The sequence below is a fragment of the Thalassophryne amazonica genome, chromosome 21, assembly GCF_902500255.1.
Source record: "Thalassophryne amazonica chromosome 21, fThaAma1.1, whole genome shotgun sequence".
Taxonomy (NCBI): Eukaryota; Metazoa; Chordata; class Actinopteri; order Batrachoidiformes; family Batrachoididae; genus Thalassophryne; species Thalassophryne amazonica.
Genome location: NC_047123.1, coordinates 38,509,916 through 38,532,788, shown reverse-complemented (window position 1 = coordinate 38,532,788; position 22,873 = coordinate 38,509,916). Strand labels below are relative to the sequence as shown.

At 43.3% G+C, this 22,873-nt stretch overlaps 1 protein-coding gene across 3 annotated transcripts in view; it reads left to right on the top strand.

Moving 5' to 3' along the window:
- The first annotated feature begins 1,278 nt into the window (after positions 1 to 1,278).
- The window catches only part of cnih3 (cornichon family AMPA receptor auxiliary protein 3), a 48,845-nt gene continuing 27,250 nt past the window's right edge, over positions 1,279 to 22,873 (top strand). The window contains exons 1-3 of one of the 3 annotated variants that reach the window (XM_034162336.1): positions 1,279 to 1,571; positions 13,391 to 13,459; positions 20,586 to 20,633. In XM_034162336.1, coding sequence (XP_034018227.1) covers positions 1,491 to 1,571; positions 13,391 to 13,459; positions 20,586 to 20,633 — 198 coding nt within the window. In that variant the 5' untranslated portion in view covers positions 1,279 to 1,490. The remainder of the gene's footprint in view (positions 1,572 to 13,390; positions 13,460 to 20,585; positions 20,634 to 22,873) is intronic. The other 2 variants (XM_034162335.1, XM_034162334.1) reach the window with 2 other exon arrangements.

Sequence of the window (22,873 nt, the reverse complement as noted above, 5' to 3'; positions counted from 1 at the left end):
AGTAGGACCATCGACTGTGTCCACGTGCTCTGTAGAAAGTCAAACATGGTTTTATGCCTAGTTACTGGGTCTCTCTGTGGTTTTCATGGGTCCAGTCCAAAGGCGGAGGACGGTGAAGGTCAGAGGTTTAAGGATGGGAGTTGATGTAGTTCTGATGGCTCCTTCTGAAGGAGACATCCAGCACTTGGGGCAGCTTTTGAAGCATTGAGATGATAATTAGCATCTTCAATTTGAGACCACAGTGCCCACTTAAACCTGATGGACCTCCACTTCCCGTCCCGACTAAAGGTCTTCAGGAATCTAAGGGTTTGAAGTAAAACTGGTTTTGGGGGCTGTCAGCAGTCTGAAGTCTTCAAATGATCACTTCACTTGAGTTCCAAACTTGGCTGAAGGTTGGGAACGTTGCTAAGTGACCAAAGGAATAACATTACATGTGGACTCATCTTGATGGACACGATGAGGAACTCTGGAAGAAACTCAAGAGTAGAACCATGGCTCCTTTGGAAAGTCACTTGGGCTGATTTGGGTCTTCCTGGTGTCATGGTTGTAAAGTGGCTCATTGATGGAGAACAGAGTGCAGATCTTCCTTCAGAGTGATCATGTCAGCACGTGATTTCACCGATGACCATTCAAACTGAAATCAGCCACTGTCTGTCTGTGGTTGAACTGAAAATCAGCATCTTCTCGTCACTGTATGGAAGTTTGACACCACTGGTGGACTTATATCTGACCCTGGGAGGAACTGCTGGTTTAAGAATGAAGGGGTTGAAATGGTAAATGGTTAGACGGATCATCATCATGATGATCATCATAACTCGACTGCAGGCCTCCACATCCACCTGAAGACCCAGAAGGAACCAGGACACTCATACTGCACCTCAGGGGTAATAATTTTACCTTCACACGTGACCCACCACGTGTGTTATTACGGAAGCGTGTTTCGTCTTTTCTCGTACTGATCAGCGGTTTATTGGTTTTACGCTTTACACAGCGTGTGTGCACAATCCTCTGTCACATGTACGCGCAGAGCAGGTGGATCCACGCCTGCCTACCCCCCCCCCCCCCCCCCCAAATGGGAACGAACAAGCACGCACGCGCACCCGCCCGCGCTGCTCTTTTAAGTCCACCTGTTCGTGCGTCCCGCGCGCGCCGCCGCTGACAGGTTGCCCGAGGGAGAAAAAGCGGCATTTATTAACGGCTGGTGGCACCATCCTCCTCCTCCTCCTCCTCCTCCTCCTCCTCAGCTCCTCCTCAGCTCCTGGGCCGCCGTGCGTGGATTACCCGCAGACTGCGCTCTGCGCGGCGGCTTTGCGCATAACCTCAGCCACATCTACGCCTCTGTGACTGCGGACTGCGCTGATCGGGACCGTCTGGAAAGGTTTGCCGGGGCACAGTCATGGTTCCGAGCCCGGCACCGTGAGAACTTTGTCCCTGGTTCCGGTTCTGTTTGGGCTCGTGCTGTTTTTTTCAGGAGATTGCCGCCGTTTTTAATGATGTTCACTTTCGCTGCCTTCTGCTACATGCTGTCTCTGGTCCTCTGCGTCTCCCTCATCTTCTTCGCGATATGGCACGTAAGTAATGTGGAGCTGATCCATGTATTTTTTTGGAAACGTGTTCTGTCCCTGCTTAATCAGGGGCGTGCGTGTGCGCGCGCGCACAGGGTCGCAGGTAACGCGTGTGCGTAACGGCGGGATGGAGCCGAGCGCCCTGCGCATTTCACCACCCGAATCTAATGTGGGTTCAAGGTTCGGATCCTGCAGGAGTTTCATTTTCCGTGTTTCAGTGCATCTGACACCTGACAGATGATTCAACGGGACTCACCCAAAACACAACTTCCACATCTGACGTGAATTTAGCTGCAGTGCGTTTCAACTTTATCAAGAAAGATTTTTCCTCGGAGCTTCATTCTGTGATCTCAAAAAATGTCCAGTTCCACCATGAGATTTAGCTTGAAATAGAATGGAATCAAGTTAAATTTGAATCCTGGAAGCAATTTAGAGCATACAGTAACAATAATATATCATAAAATTAAAATTTTAAACTGTCTCTTATGAAATATGAATTTCTTGATGTATCCTGACCTTCAGTATTTTCCCAACATCATAAGAAAAAACAAAAGGCTCAAACAACCCTGCAAAAAGGCAAAAAAAAAAAACAACAAAAAAAAAACACCTTCAGCTGCAATTATTTAATTTGTTAAATAATTTATCTTTCTTTCTTAAAGCCAGAGTAGAAATTGCTAAAGAATTTCTACAAGTTTGTAAACATTGGAGTAGAATTTTTTTTAACATAAAGATGTTTTTTTTCCTAGATTTAAAGTAGAATTCTGACATTTCTACTCAATGTAAAATATTGTAATTTCAGTTTTACCACCATTCAACAACCTGCTCTCAGTGAATTCTTATCATCCTGAGGACCTGTGTGGCAATTTTACAGCAGAACAGTTGGTCTGATTGTGTACAAACAGTCTCCATGTTCTTACACATGCAAGACTCTGGCCTGTAAAATACACATCATTTGACATGGATGCTCATCCCTGAACTGTTCATCAGGTGACACTGGACAAAAAGGAATCAAGACGTCCTGAGAGAGCAAGAAATGGAAAGTGAACGGACTGAGACTCTGTTTATCTCCTTAAAGACTCTGGGTTAATAAGAACAATTACATTTATTATTTTTTATGTAGGAATTATACTCCGTTAAGTCCCTTTACTTTTGTCTGTATGTGGACCTGCGACAGACTGGCGTTCTGTCCAGGGTCAGTGCTGCCACAGTTACTTTGAAAAGTTACTTTATTACTTACTTTTTACATTTACTTTATACAATTACTTCATTAGCAGCTGCAGACAACTTGTCAGCAGCTGCTTAATGTAACTAATAAAGTAGATTTTGCAGAGTAAAATATACTCTGCCAGGATAACATTTGGTCCCAGTCTAAATAGAGTAAGATACACTCTATTATAGAGTGAAATCAGCCCTACCATCCTGTCAAATCAAGAGGGTCTACTCCAATACGAGTTGATTTGACACTGTGATAGAGTTGATTTGACTCTATTTGGGTTGGGACCAAATGTTATCCCAGCAGAGTAAATTTTACTCTGCAGAATTTACTGTGTACTCATCTAACTTGGTTACTGTCTAACTCATTTTTAAGACCGAGTACTCAGAAAAGTAACTATTAATTACTTTGCTAATTACTCAATCTTAAGAGTAACCAAGTTAGATTACTAGTTACCTTTTTAGTTACATTACTTATAAGTTACGAGCTGTCAGCAGTTGCCACACAGTTTGTTTTTATTCCATTTTTTATTTCCCCGTTCTGTATTGTGACGTCTGGGTTTGTTTTCATACCGACTCTGGAACAACGATCGAACCACCGACTGTTTAAAAGATTTCACAATGTTTCGAATCAGTGTGCTGAATTATTGACAAAACAACAAAAGGTTTTTGTACCATCCACAGCCAAGTCTCATTACTTTCCTAAACTCAGAGGATTTTTAAAAGTGAACATAACTGAGAATCCAACACCAGTGTTCTTTTTCTGAACAGCTGCACACTTTCATATCATGGACAGTACTCATACACACGGACTGAATTCCTGCACAGTTGAAGCAGTTTCTTAATTTTTTATGCTACTTTATACACAGTATTTGTGTGCCGAAACAATCTGACGTTACAGAGCATTTCCGTGTGAGCGTCCTGGATCGTTCTTCCGGCACCAATCAGGAACTCTCTCTGTGTTGTTTCCTTCTCAGCTTTCAGCTCTCTGCTCTTTAATCAAAGCTCAGATCTGTTGTTCACCGTCGCCGGTACGACCGACGGCTTTATCATATTAGTAGATATAATTATTTTCTGTTTTATTAACAGTTCCATCATGCAGGGATGTGAGCGAGGACAGATCTGGGTCAGGTCTTCCAGTTTATTGCCCCGGGTCTGCTCTATGGACGGAGGCAGCAACAGACCTGATCCACTTGGGATGACTGATCCTCCGGCAATTATGGCTAATAATCCGTCTGCCTGTCCGTCAAGCAGCGGACCATCTGTCCGCGGCTAACCATCATTATGTCACCTATTTCGTTTGGACTGTTAGCATGATGTGTCAAAAACTAATTAGCAGATTTTCACTAAATATGGTGAAATGTTGGGTCTGAACTAGAAACCAACAAATAGATAACACCAACAAAACCAGTAAGTAGTTACAAATAAATATGTTTTTAAAAAAATCAATAAACACCCAGAAATAGATTAAAAACAGATAAAGACACCAGTAAAAACAAAACATTAGGGCAGTTCCAGATAAGGCAGTGGGTATTGATCATTCCCAACTTGGACTGTTTTGTGGAATTCAGTTCTCTAAAAAATGCCTACATTTAGCCCGAGACCTTTTGTTAAAACATGTCGGTTTGTCGGATCAGCAACGGGTGGCTCCAGGTGGGTGTCCAAAGTGTCCGACCTGGAATTTGATTGAAAAGTTGACCTTGCACCAGCCTGGGTCACGGAGTATAGAACATAATCCTACACTTTGTTGAAGCAACCATCAGATGGTGTCTGTGTTTAAAAATGTGAGCTGACTGAGATGTTCTTCCTCAGGACAACAGTGAAGACAGTTTGCATATTGATCATCATAGTAAAAAAAAATTATAAATGTATAAATTAATAAATGAACAGAAGCTTGACATTTTGTTTGGTAAATTACAAACCTTATCTTGGATTATATGTGTGAAGTAATCAATCAATCAACTTTTTTCTTATATAGCGCCAAATCACAACAAACAGTTGCCCCAAGGCGCTCCATATTGCAAGGCAAGGCCATACAATAATTATGAAAAACCCCAACGGTCAAAACGACCCCCTATGAGCAAGCACTTGGCAACAGTGGGAAGGAAAAACTCCCTTTTAACAGGAAGAAACCTCCAGCAGAACCAGGCTCAGGGAGGGGCAGTCTTCTGCTGGGACTGGTTGGGGCTGAGGGAAAAAACCAGGAAAAAGACATGCTGTGAAGGGGGGCAGAGATCGATCACTAATGATTAAATGCAGAGTGATGCATACGGAGCAAAAAGAGAAAGAAACAGTGCATCATGGGAACCCCCCCACAATCTACGTCTAAAGCAGCATAACCAAGGGATGGTCCAGGGTCACCTGATCCAGCCCTAACTATAAGCCTTACTATAAACTATAAACCGCTTCATCTTGATATTTAACCCTCATTGAAATCAGAAAATTACTTTTCAGGATTAGTATGTTTCCTACTTGGCTTTTGTAGCCCAAACATGTTGGGACCAGTTTGTTATCGAATAGCTGAGCAACGGATTCAGCAAAATCATAAAAAGAGGAGAAAGAGCTGAAAAGTTTAACAACAAAAATTTAAAAATATCTTCATCAAACAGCACCTTTATGATGTCATCAAGTGCACTGATACAAAACAAAGTGTGCAGACAGCACGTGTAGGTGCGTCTGTGACGTGGAACGCTCCACATTATTGTGTAGCTTCAACAATAACCCACACAGCAGCGGGTTCACCTCTGCCCTCTGTCTAAGGAGGCAGAAAGCTCAGTGACGCTGATTCCCGTTCGCACCGACATGCAGACGTGCACCACAATAAGCTGCACTCTGCGAGGAAACATAATTAGGCTGCGAGGTGGGAATATGAGGAAAGTGTGCACGCTGCAGCTGAGCCAAACCTGCACATTAACACCAGCCACCTGCCAAACGCTGGGAGAGTTTGGCCACCAACAGAAAGCAACTCTTTCATTTTTATCAGCCTCTTTATTTGGCTCAGCATCAGTCAGTCACTTTTTAAAAACTTTATTTCAAGAACTCTCGTTTTCAAAGAGCTGCTGAAAATAGTGAATCCAGAGGAAGCCCGATTCAAAGAGTGAAAAAGAAACCGTCACGGTACGACCCGGCAATAGTTCAGAATTAACATTTTCACTGTAAACAATAAACTACAAAATATGTAGTCCTAAGACTTAATATTTGACAGTTAGTGCCAAGTCATAACACTTTGGACTAAGTCATTAATTTCACAGAATTATGACTTTGACCTGATAATTATAACTCAGGATGCTGTCATGATGTCGTACTGTTGCATAATCTTAAGTTATTACCTCGTTATTTTGAAATTCTGCTTTTGCATGTCAGAAATGTTTCTTGGCATCTCATAATTCTGATTTAGTCACACAGAATTACAACTTGCTACTGCATCATTAGGAGTTACTACCTTGCAATTATGGTTTAGAATTTACTTAGTATTTCATAATTACGACAGAATTATCTTGAATTTATAACTTGCTACAGGACAGTGCAGGTAGACAATCAATATGTTGACCTGGGTTTGGATCCCTGTCATGCTACTTGTGTCTTTGTACAATACAGTTTGCCTGCACTGTTCTAGTCCATGGGTGGTGCAGGACTGTGGACACTGGTGGGTGAGCTGTGGTGGTACTACTCTGGGCCCCACTGCAGCTGTAAATGGTTCCTGGCCTTGGTTGGGGTAATAATCTGTGACGGGCCGGTTTTCCATCCAGGGGAATCATAGATGCTTGTCCTCTTAGCGCTGCAGTACTTGGGGATAAGTGCCGGCACCAATGGACCTCAGGGTCGGATCAGACTGACTCACACATGTGAATGGGGTGTGTGTGGGTGGGGCTGAGCTGGGTTTCTGAAACCTGAGTTTAGGGACCTTGAATAAGTGGAATGTGGCATCTGTACCCTTTTTCCAGCCACAGACGCTGAGACCAGGAGAGGCTGGTCTGTCACCCTAAGCAGAGCTTTGGTACAAAGACCAAGTGTGTTGAGCCAAAATACTCAGACTAAAATAAAACCACTAATAAAATGAGACGGTGCAAAGACGGAGAGGCCAGTGAGAAAACATGAGTAATGACCTGCTCTGCGTACGTGTTACCGTTGCTGCCAGCAGGTCGGACGACTGTCTGCTTCACGTAAGACACCAAATGAATAACGACTGCAGGCAGATTGATTTCTGCCACGAACCGTCTGCAGTCAGTCACCAACGTGTAAGTGCTTCATCTCCAACCCGACTCATGTTCATGCGCTTCCCCACAGGTCACCCTACAGGAGGAGATCTGAAGAAGATCTGAACACTCAAGATGAACAAAGTGTAGCTGATTAATTTATCTCAGGTTAGTTTAGCCCAGCAGAGTTCATTTTACACTTGGGTCTGTGAGAGCAGAACTTTGGAGATGTTGATTCCAGTGTGTATTGAATCATCATGTACAAATAGGAGACTGGATGTCTTGGTACCAGGTCTCTGGAGGATCTTTGGGTACCGCTGGAATGACTGTGTCGAGCAAGTGGTTCCTTCAGGAGACTCCGATGAGGAGTTTGCATGGACTTCTTAGTGGAAAAAAGTGGGAAAAGATGGAGATAAAAAGATGTATTAGGTGCACAATTACACTAGTGTGCGTGTGTGTGTGTGGGGGGGGGGTTCACGTTCAGGAGACTCGGTCTGTTTACTGCATGGCACACCTCACCACGGGGCACAAGCGTTATCATTACAAAGCCGTTTTAATGAGAGTACAAGGTGACCTCTGACCTCCCCGCTCTGAGCGTCAGTGATGCAGCCGCTTGAGTGATTCTCCTTGTGCATAACCAGAGTCTGTAACGTGGCTGAAATGCATCATCAGGGCTGGGAGCGGGCCAAACGGTCCCTCTGATAGATGGGGAAAGACGCGGACATGATGGAGAGGCCGCCTCGGCGCTGCAGATGAGGCCGCGGTGTCAAGACTTTTACTCTGCGGGTTTGGGGTTCCCTCTCCAGAGTCACCTTGAGAGTTTGATCGGCTCCTCGTTTCCAAACCAGCAGCATCACGGTTCTGCCTGCCAGATCTGGACAAATCGTTTGATTCGGATCGTGTCATGGCGGTTGGTTAACATTAGTATCACCAGAAACTGTAAGAAAACATGCCTTCTCTCTGGTACAGACGGCGGGTTGATTGATGCTCTTTGCATTTTTCATAAACAAATACATTAATAAATCAATCGGTGATAAAGCAGTGTGTATGGAGGACGGCACGTCGTGTGTTTCAGACTGTGTGTCTGTCAGATGAAGACAAACTGTTTACATAATTTCCTCTTTTTTATAGTTTATCATATTGAAGAAAACAGTCACACAAAACAGTTGGAGGTTCTCCTGGGGGTCAAAGTCCATCTGTCATTTGTCCCAGTGACTTAAGTTTTTCATTCGCTTGAACTAATATCATTTATGACCCAGTTAGCGGCTCAGACAGGCGGTAAGACTAACTGATCTAGAGGAGTTAACCACAGTAAGGTTGGAAAGGATTTGGACCATCGTTACTTCAGCTGATGTTTCATTATTTTCCTTCTCCTTTATTTGCTCTAAATGTGAGATTGCTACTTCTTCTTCATGGACATCATAAATGTTATCATGTCTTATGTCGTCCACTTCAAATGTATTAAAAAAATTTCAACAAAAGTCCAATTATCTCCCCTGGGACACACATGTTGACATGATGTGCTGCCACCGTCTGAGGTTTGAGTGAAATCCATAAACCAGTTCAATAGGAGCCAAGCAAACTACACTCAGGGCCAGATGGTGATTGTTCCCCCCAAAGTTTCCACCTCAGTCAGTTTGAAGTTGGTCTAGTTTGCAGACAGCTTCATCATCCCACTTCCTGCTGTCGGTTGGTGTATTGTGAGCTCTGTGCTTCACGGTGTTGGTATTTCAGGCTGAAAGTTTAAAGCTAAATGTGTTCGTCTTTACTTATTGAGGTTGTTTTGTGTTAAGTTGTGGTGACTCATGAAATCAACGTGCTGTTAATTCCACGTGTCAGACTTCAATAACGTGACGGTGACGCTGCACAGCGCGGATTAATAGAATCTACTCACTTCCACTTTGCATCACGTGGAGATTTTTGACAAGCAGGGGGTGTTAGCGGCTCCAGCAGAGGTGTCATGTGACTAAACGTTTGAAGTCCTCCTCCGTATGCTGCTGGTCACATGTGGAAACAAAACAAGCTGATTTTTAGGTTTGCAAATGCTGGAAAGATAACGCCAAAGAGGCTGGAGTCTGAGGAACAGCTTCGGGAGGCGGAAAGAAACGCTACCTTCCTGAGATAAGGAGAAGAGGATTAGATTTTAGAATGGGAATAGCTTTAGAGACAGATGTGGAAATGCTGAGAGCGATATTCAGCCAAACACGGTTTGTGCTACTTTCCTTCAGTGGCTCGGCTCAGCATCGATCTGCGTGTTCATTAACCCCACCGGCTCCTCGTCCATCATTCTGACTCCTGTGTTTCACTGCAGGATTAGCGGGCCGATCCCTCGCCGTCTCATCCTGCCTCCTTTTCTTTTCCACGTCTGTCTTCCTTTTTTTCCTGATGGAATTTGCTCCACAATAGACACATAAACTCTTCCGGTTTGCCTGCATGTTCGAGATGTTTTTTTGACGCTGCAGATTTTCCACATTAACCTCGTCAGTGATGAAGCTGTCAGGGTCTGATGTTAATTCAGCTCTGACAACATTTTCGGTGCTATAAAACCGGGTTTGATCAGATATGATCAGCTTCCATTAACTGCACATTTGGCTTCAGCTCGGGTTCTTTTTTCAGGGTGAATTTGTTTTGTATATTTTCCGCCGGTCAAATGTTTACGATAGAAAAGCTGGTGATTTAGAATCAAAGGGATTTGCATTGATTTTATTTCCTTCTGTATAAACATTCACAGAAAATCCCCAACAGTTTGACACGTGCAGCCGTGGATTAGAATCAGTCCACGTGCACATATAGACGAGTCATGTTCAGCTCGTCGGATCTTTAGTTATTGATCCGTTCAGATATCGTCAATGTTCATGCGAGACATCGGACTTGGGAGGTTGGACGAAGTTGGATGACAATCAAACGAAACGCTGACAGTACGGGAACTACACAAACGATGAAGAACCGTCAAGACAGAAAGCGAAATGGAATACGGAGGAATTGAAGTCGTCGGGATTCATTCACATTTTTCAACAGTTTGAAAATTCTGACAAAGCGCCAGCTGCAGGAACGAAGCTGGACAACGGTTAAACGATGTCTCCGAAAGTCAACGCAAGTCCAGATTTCTTGTTTTGTTTTGGCTTCAGTGTCCTTCGTTAGTGCCGTGTGACTGCGGCTTTAGACGAGTGGCTGAGGTCCAACATGACGCATGTGCAGTGGAGGCAGGGCGGACCAATTTTTAGGGGCGTTCGGTCTGCGACACCAGCTGTCTGTCTGAGTGGTTGCCATCCAGGCCCCAGGGTGGTTCTATCATGTGGTAGAAGTGGCTCGACTTTATGATGTCAGAAAGACCTACAGATGCGTGCAGGAGGTGGTGTAAGATCAGGCGCGGCTCGTCTCAGCCAACAGGGACTCGTTCTGGTTCCAGGTGTGAAAATCTGCTCTTATTGTCCAACACATTAATCCAGCAGCAGTAATTCACAGCACTCACTGAAGTTCTGTTCCCGTAGTTCACCAACGAGGCATTACAAGATGAAAATTTAATGCTCCTCGTGGGGAACTCTGGCGGCCACGTTAGAACTTCAATCCTATTGGTTCACGGCAGCACAGTCAGTCGTCACTTGGCTGTTGTAGGCTGAGTGTTTAGCAGCAGCTTCACTGGGTTCTTAATCGGTGGCCAGAGGTTGGTGATAAACAGCTGAGCAGAAAATTAACCTGTTTAGAGCCAGTTTAAAATTTCACTGAATAATGGAGGCAATGCTGAATAATTAAAGGCGACCTTGTCGTCTTTCACATTAGGACCGACGTTCCTCCAATTGCTTCTTTTTAATGATCTTATTTCCATGTGAATTCTTTGCAGCAGTTAATGTTTTTCTGTGGCTGATCCGAAGAAAAAAAGTTGCGTTTGGAGAAAGTTACCACACTAACTAACTCCGCCCACTCATTAAACACGGCCATTTATTGATGACTATTATTATTATTTGACACAGAACATTATTTAGATCCACCAAGAATATAATGTTTTCAGCATCAATAAAGCAATTATAGTCAGGTCCATAAATATTTGGACAGACAGTTTTTGTCATTTCTCATCTGTAACGGAGTCAAAGTGAAACAATTTGTCAACTTTTAGCTGAAAGGGGCTCAACAAAAATATTACATTAACCATCTAGGAATTATACCCATGGTCATACATGTTCAGAACCCACAAGTAACTGGACAAACTAAATATAAGGACTGTTTTTGGGACAAATCAACATTTTTACAGTCAGTTTTCTTGAGACCAGTCGGGATGAAAATATTGATGTCTTGGACAAACATTAAGGAATACAGACACTGTGTTCAATCTGTCTGGAGGAGGCCGTCCTCAGAAACTGTGCAAGAAGGAGACAAGTGAGGGAAAACACCAAGACAACTTGGTAGGAGTTATAGGCTTGTGTGACTGTGACTGGAGAAACTGAATTGTGCAACTTTTGTGTTGCATCACGGTTCACAGCTTCAGGTTGGAGTGGATCAGGTTGATGAGATGCTTGACAGAAACCGCTCGGTGTTTGAGTGACAGAATGACACACAGCTAACAATCGGCGCGGCGGTTTATTGCGTCGTTTTTTTCAGAGCAGGGTGGTGTCATCAGTCTCCTCAGACTCCAGCCTGAAACACAGTCTGGAAACAAGAGCAACTTCACTGACGCATGTTATGGAAGGATCCCTCAATGCCCCACAGACACAAACACAGAATTCGGTGTTGGTCCTCTGGCGGTCGCAGCACTCTGAGCAGTGCAGGCAATGTCGGTGTGTTCACCATCACAGACTTTAAAGCCAAAGTGAACATCCACAGAAAAACAGATTTCTCGTCCCTGCCAGCAGATCAGACTGAGCTCGTCACAGATACGCATTTTTGTCCTTTAGTCTCCAGCTCGAGGAGAAACGCTGCTTCTGATCACAGCAGTCGACAACCACAGGGAACTGGTTCTGTTTTTCTTTCTTCTTGGAATTCTCCAGCGTTTGGCCCGTGTCGTGTTCAAAGGAGAGGTGCTTCCATGCCACTCTGGGCGCTGTGTTGGCGTGCACAGTGCACGTGGTGATGATGACTGTGTGTTTGTGGGGAAGGAGGAGAGGCAGCGAGCCATGTTGGGATCTACTGGGAAATAACATGTAAAGAGTTGGCTGCCAGCGCCGCGCTGAGCCCGGGGAAATAACGGCGTGCTGGCTGCTGATCATCTCACATGTACATTTCCCTGTTTGCACAGAAAACACACCGTGCGTGGGGAACATTCCACAAACACGAGAGGTTCTTTATGTGTCTTCATACGTATCGTCAGTCACATGACCGTCACCTTCACCAGCATCACAGCCAAAGCACATTAAGCCGTACCCACCCACATGGGACTAGTTCCTCCATACAGGAGGCATCTTGAAGCTTCACTATTAATAAGAGCTTTTGCAAGAAGTATTAAATAAATTTCAGTAAGCATGTTCAATACTTTTTTCCTGTGTCACTTCACATTATTACACATAACTTAATTTCTGTACTTATTTGCTTTGGTTTAGATAGATAGCTTTTATTGTCATTGTCATTACAACAACGAAATTTCTGCACTCACATTCCACATACAAACAGCAATTAATCTACAATTATTACTTGTTTACTGTAATAGTGGCACACGTCAGAATTAGGACAACACATATACATTTGACATTGTTTATGTGCACTAAATTTGAAACAGTCCGTTTTCCAATTGAGGCGATGTGAGTGTGTTGGTAGCCACTGAAACTGTCAAGTCACACCACCTGCCAGCTTGGGAAAAATGGGGGCCTGCCGCAGGGGGGGAGGGGCAGGAAGAGAGGTAAAAGGAGAAACTGGAGCATGCTTCAGTCCATGTGTAAGTCAGTTATTGTCTTTGTGGGTTGAGATAATAATGGAGCCGAATAATCTCACCAAGGTCTGAACAAATTCCTCTGGAGGTAAACAGTGGGCAATTGACCTTGAGGCTAGGGAGACTGTAGTGTTGCAGCTGAGCAGTGAAAAACACTTTTTAACAGTTCCACTTGAACAGCCAAATCCCAATTATGAATTAAGAATATTCCCAATTATGAATTAAGAATATTCACCGGCCTCCGAAACCTTCAGCTTCAACTGCAAGGCACGCATCAGCTCCAAGATGTCATCCAATTTGCGTCTGAGTTCATCTGAGTGTCTTTGTATGTGTGGATTATTTGGATCAATAGCACCTTTAGAAATATATTTACTGAGAAAAATGATAGTGTGTTCAATACTTATTTTACCAGCTGTGTGTATGTATGTATGTATATATCAAATCTTTGACCTTGCCCCTCAAACATTTATGTCAGCTGGTTAGCAGCTGTGACGTAACACTTGTTTTGCACTGATGGTGTATTTGATTTTTACTGGTCATCTTTTCCTTTTCTCTCTCAGATTACAGCTTTTGACGAGCTTCAGGCTGACTTCAAGGTGCCCATCGATCAGGGAAATCCACTCCACGCGGTAGGTTGTGTTTACTGTGAGAGAAAAAAACCACACTCAGTTGCTACACAAGGCCACACCAGAGTCTACATGTCACATGGTCCTCTGGCAACACTAAAGATAAAATCATCCAGCAAATCTCAAAGAGTCAAAAGGCTTCATTCCAATGGAAAATGTAAAGTGGGTGTGGCCAACAAAGACTAGCCAAGCTTGGTGCTTAAGCATGTTGCTAAATCAAACGTTATCTTGGTCTCATTTGTGGACATTGATGTAAAACTTTAAAGGACGTGTCACATGTTGCTTAAGGTGACGTTCAACAACACAACATCAAAGTAACAGTGACTGTGAGTCCGTCTACGCATACGCGGTCACGATCAGTGGTCACTGACGTACTTTATTGCCAATTAAAGCTCTCGCTCGGAGAGTTTATGGAAAACATTTTACTCAGCATTTCTGGGCAGGTGACATCAGTCTGAGCAAATGCAGAAAACAGCACAATCGCAAACAGACAAAGTGAAACGAATGTTGCAACATCAGATCATGAAACTACTGACCGGACATATGAAAGTGATGCTCAACGTTCCTTCAGACGGACCTGTGAGTAGACACTTGGAAAAAGTCATGAATATGTCACGGAAGTGCACGAGCGTTGCGCGCTGCCCGGATCAGTGCTCCGTACGGAGAGGAGACGACACACGTCACCCCAAAACTCTTAATTTTTTTTTTTTAACCACAACATCATTGAAATGAGCCGTTTGTTTTGTCTGGCGTAGGCACACAGACTGTTCACAGCAGAGATCATCACGTGACCTCTGACACTGTTCTGTGTGACCTGTCCTTTAAACATGTCCTGATACACGTATGTGGTCGAGTCCTCTTCATTAGTCCACCTGATTCAGAGATTAACCAGTTCATGTTCTGATAAAAATCAACAAGTGTTAGCATGAAGAACGGCGCATCGCTGTACCAAGAAAAACACAACGTTCACATTAGTCTTCTTTAAATCAGAAACAGTTCATGTTAAATATTTACAGGAAAATATTACATTATATTATATATTCATTCAAGTTTCACTGATCAGCCATTTATTTCACTTCATCATTACTTTAGCTAACGAAGCATAAACACTTCCCACAGATTGTTGGAGTTGAACCAGTGGGTATCAGTGGGTTTCTCTTTCATCACGGCCTTAAACTTGAACTTTTCCGCCACTTCTAGCTCCACAGTGCTCCCTCTGCCTCAGTTTGCGTGTTAACTAAATCCTGTTGGATATTTGTGCATAATGACAAAAATCGTCACACGGACAACTTACGGATAAACACAGACATCAGTTCCTCCATCTGTCCGCATGCTTACGTCAAACAAAACCCTCTGAGTCACTTTACAAACGTGTCTTAGCTCCTCCCGCCGTCAGACACTCACAGCGAGCTAACAGCTAAACGCTTCACTGCTCTTTAAAAACGCCACGGCAGCACCTGGCGGAAGTTGTGAACAACCTGCACATTAAGTTTGATTGGGCGGGTGAAGTTGTTTTAAGGACGACTCCAGGCCGCTAAAATCCTGCTCCCCCGGGTTCTTCTGGGCTTTTATCGACACGGCCCGCTCTTAATAATGCACTCTGCCGCAGACGTGCCGTTCCTTTGCAGGCGACTTTGTCTTATTATTATTAAAAGCTCTGGATGCCACACGCGTCTCTGTGGATAAGAGGAACCACGAGGGAGAGACAGACTGAAAAAAAGGCGTGCGCTGATAACGGGATGAGGAAGCTGCAAATGAAAAGATTTGTGGCTTGAAAAGCATTTTCAAGAGTGTGAAAACGGTGCATTAGACCAGATTTCTCCGCTCAGAATCACTTTGATATTTTGTCATATTTGCATATCGTTATGCAACACAGAGTGCATCAAAGAATCCAGCAGGGGACATTTATTACAAAAGGTTCCATCTCGTTGTCTCTTCCATGTTCTGCTGCTCATCGTTTCCTAGATCTGCTCGGTTTATTTCCACGTGTAACACATCGTAGCTGCTCATTTCCGGAGTGACCTCGGATCTGATACATACGGTCACACTCAGAGCGCCTCAGCGGTGTAACCGTCACATCGAGGGAATAAAGTACACACGTGATAGTACCACAGTTACACAGAAAAGTACTACAGTAAAGATACAACCAGACTTCGCCTGTCCTGCACACTTCCTGTTTAATCTACACACGGCCACCACAGCTGCTGGGACAGAAAAACTAATGTGGTTATAGCAACTGTGAAGAGTTTTTACATGTCTGGTTACCAACACTGCAGGTTCATCGGCCATCATATGTGACGAGCGCCAGGAAGTTTCATGCCAAGCGCTATTTAAACAGGAAATGTAGTTGCGCCGACGGCTGTGTGGGTGTTTTGCTATCGTGAGGCAGAAGAAAGCGACTGCACCCTGAAAGCCTGAAGTCGAGCGCAGAGGTTTTCTATTATTTATATGACATAATATTCAGATACAGTTTACACAAGAGGGTTCATGGTGCACGTGATGAACATCAGTGCGCAAACTAAATATAAAATTAAATGAAAAATAGATCTAATGCAGTGCTAAAATACCCTTGGCCATATGAGCATAAAAATAGGAAACAGAATGTGACCTTTTGACCTCTTAAAATAGGTCAAGGTTAATCATCTTTGAACTTGTCCAAAGTCTGTGTCCCAAGAATGTTCCCTGTGAATTTGTAGACTGTGGCAGTAACAGGACTGGACTTATACTGAGCACAGACAGACGGACGGACGGACGGAAGCAAAGCCTTCATAATACCCGACGGTCATATTTTGGCCTCGGGTAAAAGCAAAAACAAAACTATAAAAACCACCACATTTTCACGCTGCTTTTCTTGCTGTTCAGTTTCACAGACAAGGGGCGGGCCACAGGGAGGTGGGCGGAGCCTACTGCAGTTTGACAGAAACCCTTAAATCTGCCTCCAAGACCTGGATTAAGATTACAATTTAACAAAAACTGCATCTTGATAAGATCGACGGTTCAGACACGGAGGCCGTCTAAAAACACGTTCAGCATAGTGACACCTGTCAGACAAACCGCAGAGATCACATGACCTCCTTCATGAAGCCGAACGTGAACGACACACTTGGCGACGGCACACAGTCACTTCTTTCGGCTCTCTGTTTCTCTTCAGTGTTCACAAAACACTTTAGTAAATTTACTTGTTTTTCTGATTCCGTCTGCCTGCTTAAATCAAGGTCAATTTGAAGCCGGCCCCCCTGTGCGTCACCCCGCCTCCTCCACGTCTTCAGCCCGCCTCCTTTGTCTCACTCTGCTCTTGTTTATACTTCGGCGCCGCTCTCGCTTGTCAAGCAAATTCTCGCTGAGCACCATTTCAAAGAGGCATCAGCCTAATTGTCTGCTAATGAGAAGGCAGCTGTTTGTTTGTGTGTGTGTGTGTGTGTGTGTGTGTGTGTGTCAGTGAGCAGAAGAGAAGAATTGATTGTGTCACGCAGCAGTGAAGCGGTTCAGATCCTGAAGAGGTTCATGACCTTGTCCACAAATAAAGGAGAGATAATCACACGTCACATGAGCCTTTCACGGTTTGTGTCATTTGTTGTTTCTAATGTTAAACTGTCAGACCGTCCGTGACCTATGTGACGTGTGCACGCATGCGGATACATCTTCAGACTTGATGCTAGTGTTGCTATGAGGTTAACTGTTCATTATGCAACTTTATGACAAAAAATAAAACAACTCTTTATGTCAGTCAAGCAGTGCTGCAAATACCGCTAGCCTGTGGTCACATTAGCTACAAGTGACAGTGGCACGAGACAACGACCGCTCACCGCCAGCTAGGTGGGGCCAAAATAGACCTGAAGTCTATTTTATGCAAACGCCGAGCGACGCGACACAGCGACCGCCAATCAGAGTGAATAATCAGCGTGACGTCAGCTAGCTGCTTGCTCAAACTAAATAATCCAAGATGGTGGAACACGCCCTGAAACCGTTGTTTCTCATTGAATTCGTGAATGTTAGAGAGAAAAAAACTCTAAATCTAAAAAGGTTGTTTTTTACAACCAGACATTTTACAGATGTTAGTGTGCACACCCCGGGAACGCCCATCAAGACACAAAGTCAACTGTCATTTAGATAGCTAGATAGATAGATTTTATTATCATTGTCATTACAACAACGAGATTTCCGCACTCACATTCCACATACAAACAGCAATTAATCCACAATTATTAGTTGTTTACCGTAATAATGGCACACATCAGAATTAGGACAACACATATATATTTGACATTGTTTATGTGCACTAAACTTGAAACAGTCCATTTTCCAATTGAGGTGATGTAAGTGTGTTGGTAGCCGCTACAGCTGGAGTCGCGCCGCCTGCCAGCTTGGGAAGAACGGGGGCCTGTCGCGGGGGGGGGGGGGGGGGCATGAAGGGAGGTAAAGGAGAAACTGTGGGTTGAGATAAGAATGGAGCCAAATAATCTCACCAAGGCCTGAATAAATTCCTCTGGAGGTAAACAGTGCGCAATTTGTCCTTGAGGCTTGATAAGCCTGAAGTGTTGTAGCTGAGCAGTGAAAACACTTTTTAACAGTTCCACTTGAACAACCAAATCCCAATTATGAATTAAGAATATTCCCAATTATGAATTAAGAATATTCACCGGCCTCCGAAACCTTCAGCTTCAACTGCAAGGCCCACATCAGCTCCAAGGTGTCATCCAATTTGCGTCTGAGTTCAAGAGTCAACGCAGTCTTAGAATGCACTGCCTTGCCAACCTCGTTAATCATGATGGACAAGCGAGGGCCCGTGGTTCTTGATGCCACCGTCTTGCCAATTTTCCGGTAGATCAGGGCAGCACATAAGCCAAAAAGTACCAGCCCTGCTGCCATGAGACCAAAAATGAATCAATCCTTGACATCCTCAATGGAGAAAGGCGCCAAGCATGCAACACGCCAAGACCCCCAGGAGTCGAGGACATAGCCTGCAGGATATGTTCCATCTGGGCAGGTAGGATCCCCCGGTCCTGATCTTCTTGTAGAAAAAATGGTGTCGATAGGGTTCAGAGACCAGCTGATCAATTCCATGGTTAATCCAATAGTAGTCCAATAGATCCAGTATCCAATATAGTTTTGAGGAATTCACAGTGATGTGACCGCAGGATTAGCAAATAGCATCAGCGGTGGTGGTTTGTGTCATGCGACGCAGTGTTTACAACTTTTAACATCTACGAGGACTGATATTTACCTGTCGACGGTCAGAGCACCTTCTACAGCCCACATTTCAGGCTGCAGCTCACCAGCTGCTGCAGAACAGGTGTAACGCTGAGCGCCCCCTACTGTCTGATTCCCAGACAGGCTGACTTCAGCAGACTTCATGTTTGCATAATTTCAAACATTAAAAATCTCATGGATGAACTGACACGACGCTCAGACTTTAACTGTGCGCGGTGCAGTTTGCACACTCCATCGGTGGCTTTTCGGATATGAAAAAGAAAAAAAACAAACATCACAATTAAGTGTTGTGAAAAATCGTTAACACTCAGAGAAGCCGTGTTCACACACATGACAAGCTGCATTTTCACGCTGATGACTTCAGTGCATTTTCAAACCCTTTAATCCTGTTTTTCTGACTAAATATCAGCTCAGCTTCAGATGACATGCCTTTGATCTTCTGCTTAAGCTACAGTTTTTTTACTTTGATACGCTTCAGCAGAGATAAAGTCAAACCGAGTGTCCACGAGCACCAGCAGATCAATGCATGATTCATACGCAGGCACGGTTCTGCATCAGCCCCAGTGGAGCCCAGTCAGACCTGCCACTCAGAACCAGATCCAGTCTCTATAAGAATGACTTAATATTTGATGGTCACGTTAAAAGCTTTGGTGGCCGTTAAGAGTCAGCGTTCTCCTCGCTGCTGATTTGAGCCTTTTACAGCTCAGTGTTCGAGCTGAGGAGTCTCTTTGTGACACGTTAACCGTTTCCAGCCGCTGGAATTTAATCATTCTGTGATTCTCCGTCTGATTGTGTCACAAAACTTTGTTTTCCTTTAGATTCAACCTGTCAAGAAGAACTGGTTTGGTTTTGCTGCTTATCAGGATCCAGATATGGGTTCAGTGTTTTTATCTCTAACATTTTGATGAACCACTTATAAAAACTAACTGAGTGATCTTTGATGAAGTCTGTCACTCGTACAGTCAACAAGTGTAAGATCCAACCAACACCTTGTTTCAGTGCATTCATGAAATAATACTAAACACTTCAGGGGCTGTCGGCCACACGGAGCGTGTGCTGGTGCCAGGATAAGACTTTTATATCATTATTTATGTTGCCAAAAGTTGTATTTTTACGTTTGGCCACCGAAAGGCCACTGTCATTATCAATATGTTATCAATCAATGTGAGTCGTCTTAAATGCGGCATTAGTATGACACTTAAAGTAGTGAAGTTTTTAGCGAAGCCTGGGAGTCACAGCTTCAACACCAAACAGTGTAATGTCATCATGTCCGATGCCACTATGACTTCTTTCTTTGGCCAGCTTTCATTTTTATTCCCAATGACAATGTAGCGTTGTGGCTAACTGTCTTGGTCTCCACTGTATGTCCCAGTGAAGTGCTACAAAGCGTTGGTTCATGACACAGCCAGAGTCGGTGAATGGAAGTTTCAAACATTTCAGGTCGATGCTAGATGTGGTGAGGTTTGATGTTTAACCGCAGACTGGACATATTTACTGAAACCACAAATGTTATAGTCTGAATGCAGGCGGCAGAACGGTCAGGAAGGTGCTACAAGCTACATCTCCAAGCAGATCAGAATTGGTCTTTTAGGTGCTTCTGTGGTTTTGAGGTTTCATATGGTCTGAAATGCACAATACACGTTTGTTTCTGAAGGTGCTGGAATGCCCTGCCCGAGTGCCCGACCGTTCCGGTCCACTTTAACCCCCAAATGCAAACAGTAGAAACAAACACGATAGCGTTCACATTGATAACTCATTGTTGTGCATTATTGTTCCCAAAGTCAAGCCTGTGTTTGATCTGTTCTAGGGCAGACATACAATATTTATTTCACACGCCTGCATCCAAAACTGTCGGAGTCATCAAAGGACAAAGCTCTCTGAGAAACATTAACCTCTGTCCTCGTTTGTCCTCTTACAGAGGGAGAGACTACGAAACATCGAGAGGATCTGCAACCTGCTGAGGAAGGTAAGAAAAATAACAAACTAATGAATTTTGACAAAATTAATGTTTGTGTGATGCACGTGTCCTTATTGACGATGGAATGTGTCTTCATGTCTTCCATGTGGGAGTGAGGTGGAAATCAAGTTGTTCTGATCACGATACGCCGTCATCAGAAATAATCTTACTGATATCACAAATGAGGCTTCATGTTCATGATCTGATTCATTTAAAGAGTTAACTGAAACATGTTTTAAAACATGCTGTGAACCGATGAATCTCTGAGAGATGTGAGTGTTGGAGATGAACTTATTCCAGAGTGTGGTGATGCTGTTCTGCTGGTGTAGTTCTGTGACTTTTACTAGTAAATCCTGGTGTTCCTCAGAGATGTGTTGTGGTTCCTGTTATGTTCAGTGCTTGCCATGGACTGGCTGCTGGGCAACATTGTGGAATCCGTTGACTTTGCTGTTTTTGTCCTGACAGAAGGTTGACTGACATCGACTTTGCAGATGATGCTATGATTTTCATGGAATCCATGGATGCCCTGATTGGGGTATTTGAGAAGAGCTTCTGTAGTCATGAGGTCACTGATCGGAGGTGTTTGGTGATGCTTATATCTTTCTAGGGGAGCAAAGGGCCAAGTCTTTAGGGTCTTGGTGTGTCCTGTTGGACTGTCTGGTTGTCAGACTTCATCTCTTTAGAAGATTGTTGGTCAACAACTGAACAGTTACGTAGGAAGACTCAGAGGAGGACTTCCACTTACATTGTGTGTGTCTTTCCAAATCATGTCCAATCAACTGAATTGACCCCAGGTGGACTCCAATTAAGCTGCAGAAACATCTCAAGGATGATCAGTGGAAACAGAAGCCACCTGGCTCAGTTTGATCTTCATGGCAAAGACTGTGAATACTTATGTACATATGATTTACTAACTCGTATTAGTTCTTTAATATATATATATATATATATATATATATATATATATATACATACACACACACACACACACATACATACATATATATGTATGTATGTATGTATGTATAAAAATGAGCAAAAATCTAAAAAAAAAAGTTTTTCACATCGTCCTTCACTGCGCATGTGTCATATGAGGTCACATATGACACTTTGACTCCAGACAGATTTCCCGCACAGCACCACCATGACTATTTCTTAAAAAAAAAAAAAAAAAAACTTATCACTTTTTTCAGCAACAGACAAAACACATTATTTTCAAAAGTGCAACCACAATTACAGTGAAATCAAATATGTGCTGCAACCTGAACATTCATGAACATCTCATCCCAATATACTAACCATCAGCTCTACGAAATAATAATAAATATACAGAAAAAAACACACATGACAATCAGTTCAATCAGGTCCAAAAGATTTTAACAACCCAAGATAATTGATACAAGGTTGCCACATTTTTAGAAACCCATCAGCATTGTGAGTCTTAAATTGATTTTTTCAAGTTAAAAAACAAACAAAAAACCAAAAATATGAGACCTTTTAACCATAAAGAAAAGGATGGGGGACATGGAGCTTTCCAGGATCATAATATTCTGCAATGTGTTATCAATGAGGTAAATGCAATTACACAGTGTGGACTCCAGGAACTCCAAACACAGAGATCAGCAGACAAGGCTCCAGCCTGACACCAAGAACGTGAGAGATAATATCAAAGTCCAATATGACTGAAGTTTGGGGCAAAGAAATAACATATGACTTAAATGACAGGGAGAGGAGTTACATCTATCACACAGATCACAGACACTGGGATAAATTTTCAATAATTTGGACTTTGATAAGTGTAGCCTGTGTACTACTTTAAATTGAATTAGGGGAAGTCTCACACAAGATGATGACATACAAATTCCCAGAAACTTTCCCCAAACTCCAGACCCAACTCTTGTTCCCAATTACAGATAGTTTTTATTGAATGAATGATTGTCCATTGAAAGAACAAGATTATACATCCACGATATAAGGGCTTTCTTATGGGGCATAAGTTCAAAGAGGTCCTCCCAAGGATGTTTAGGGGGCTGCGAGGGGAACTCCAGAAAAATAGTAGCTGCACAATGTCTAATTTAAAAAAAAGAAAAAAAAAAAGAAGAAATTTAATGCCCTTCTTGCCAAATAAATGAAATGTAGCATCTAAGAAGGAAGGAGGAAAGAGGTGATTATTACATAAAGGTCCAAAAGGAGAAGCAGAAACACATCTGAAGTGAAGTTGAAAATGATGCCACATTTTAAGAGAGGCA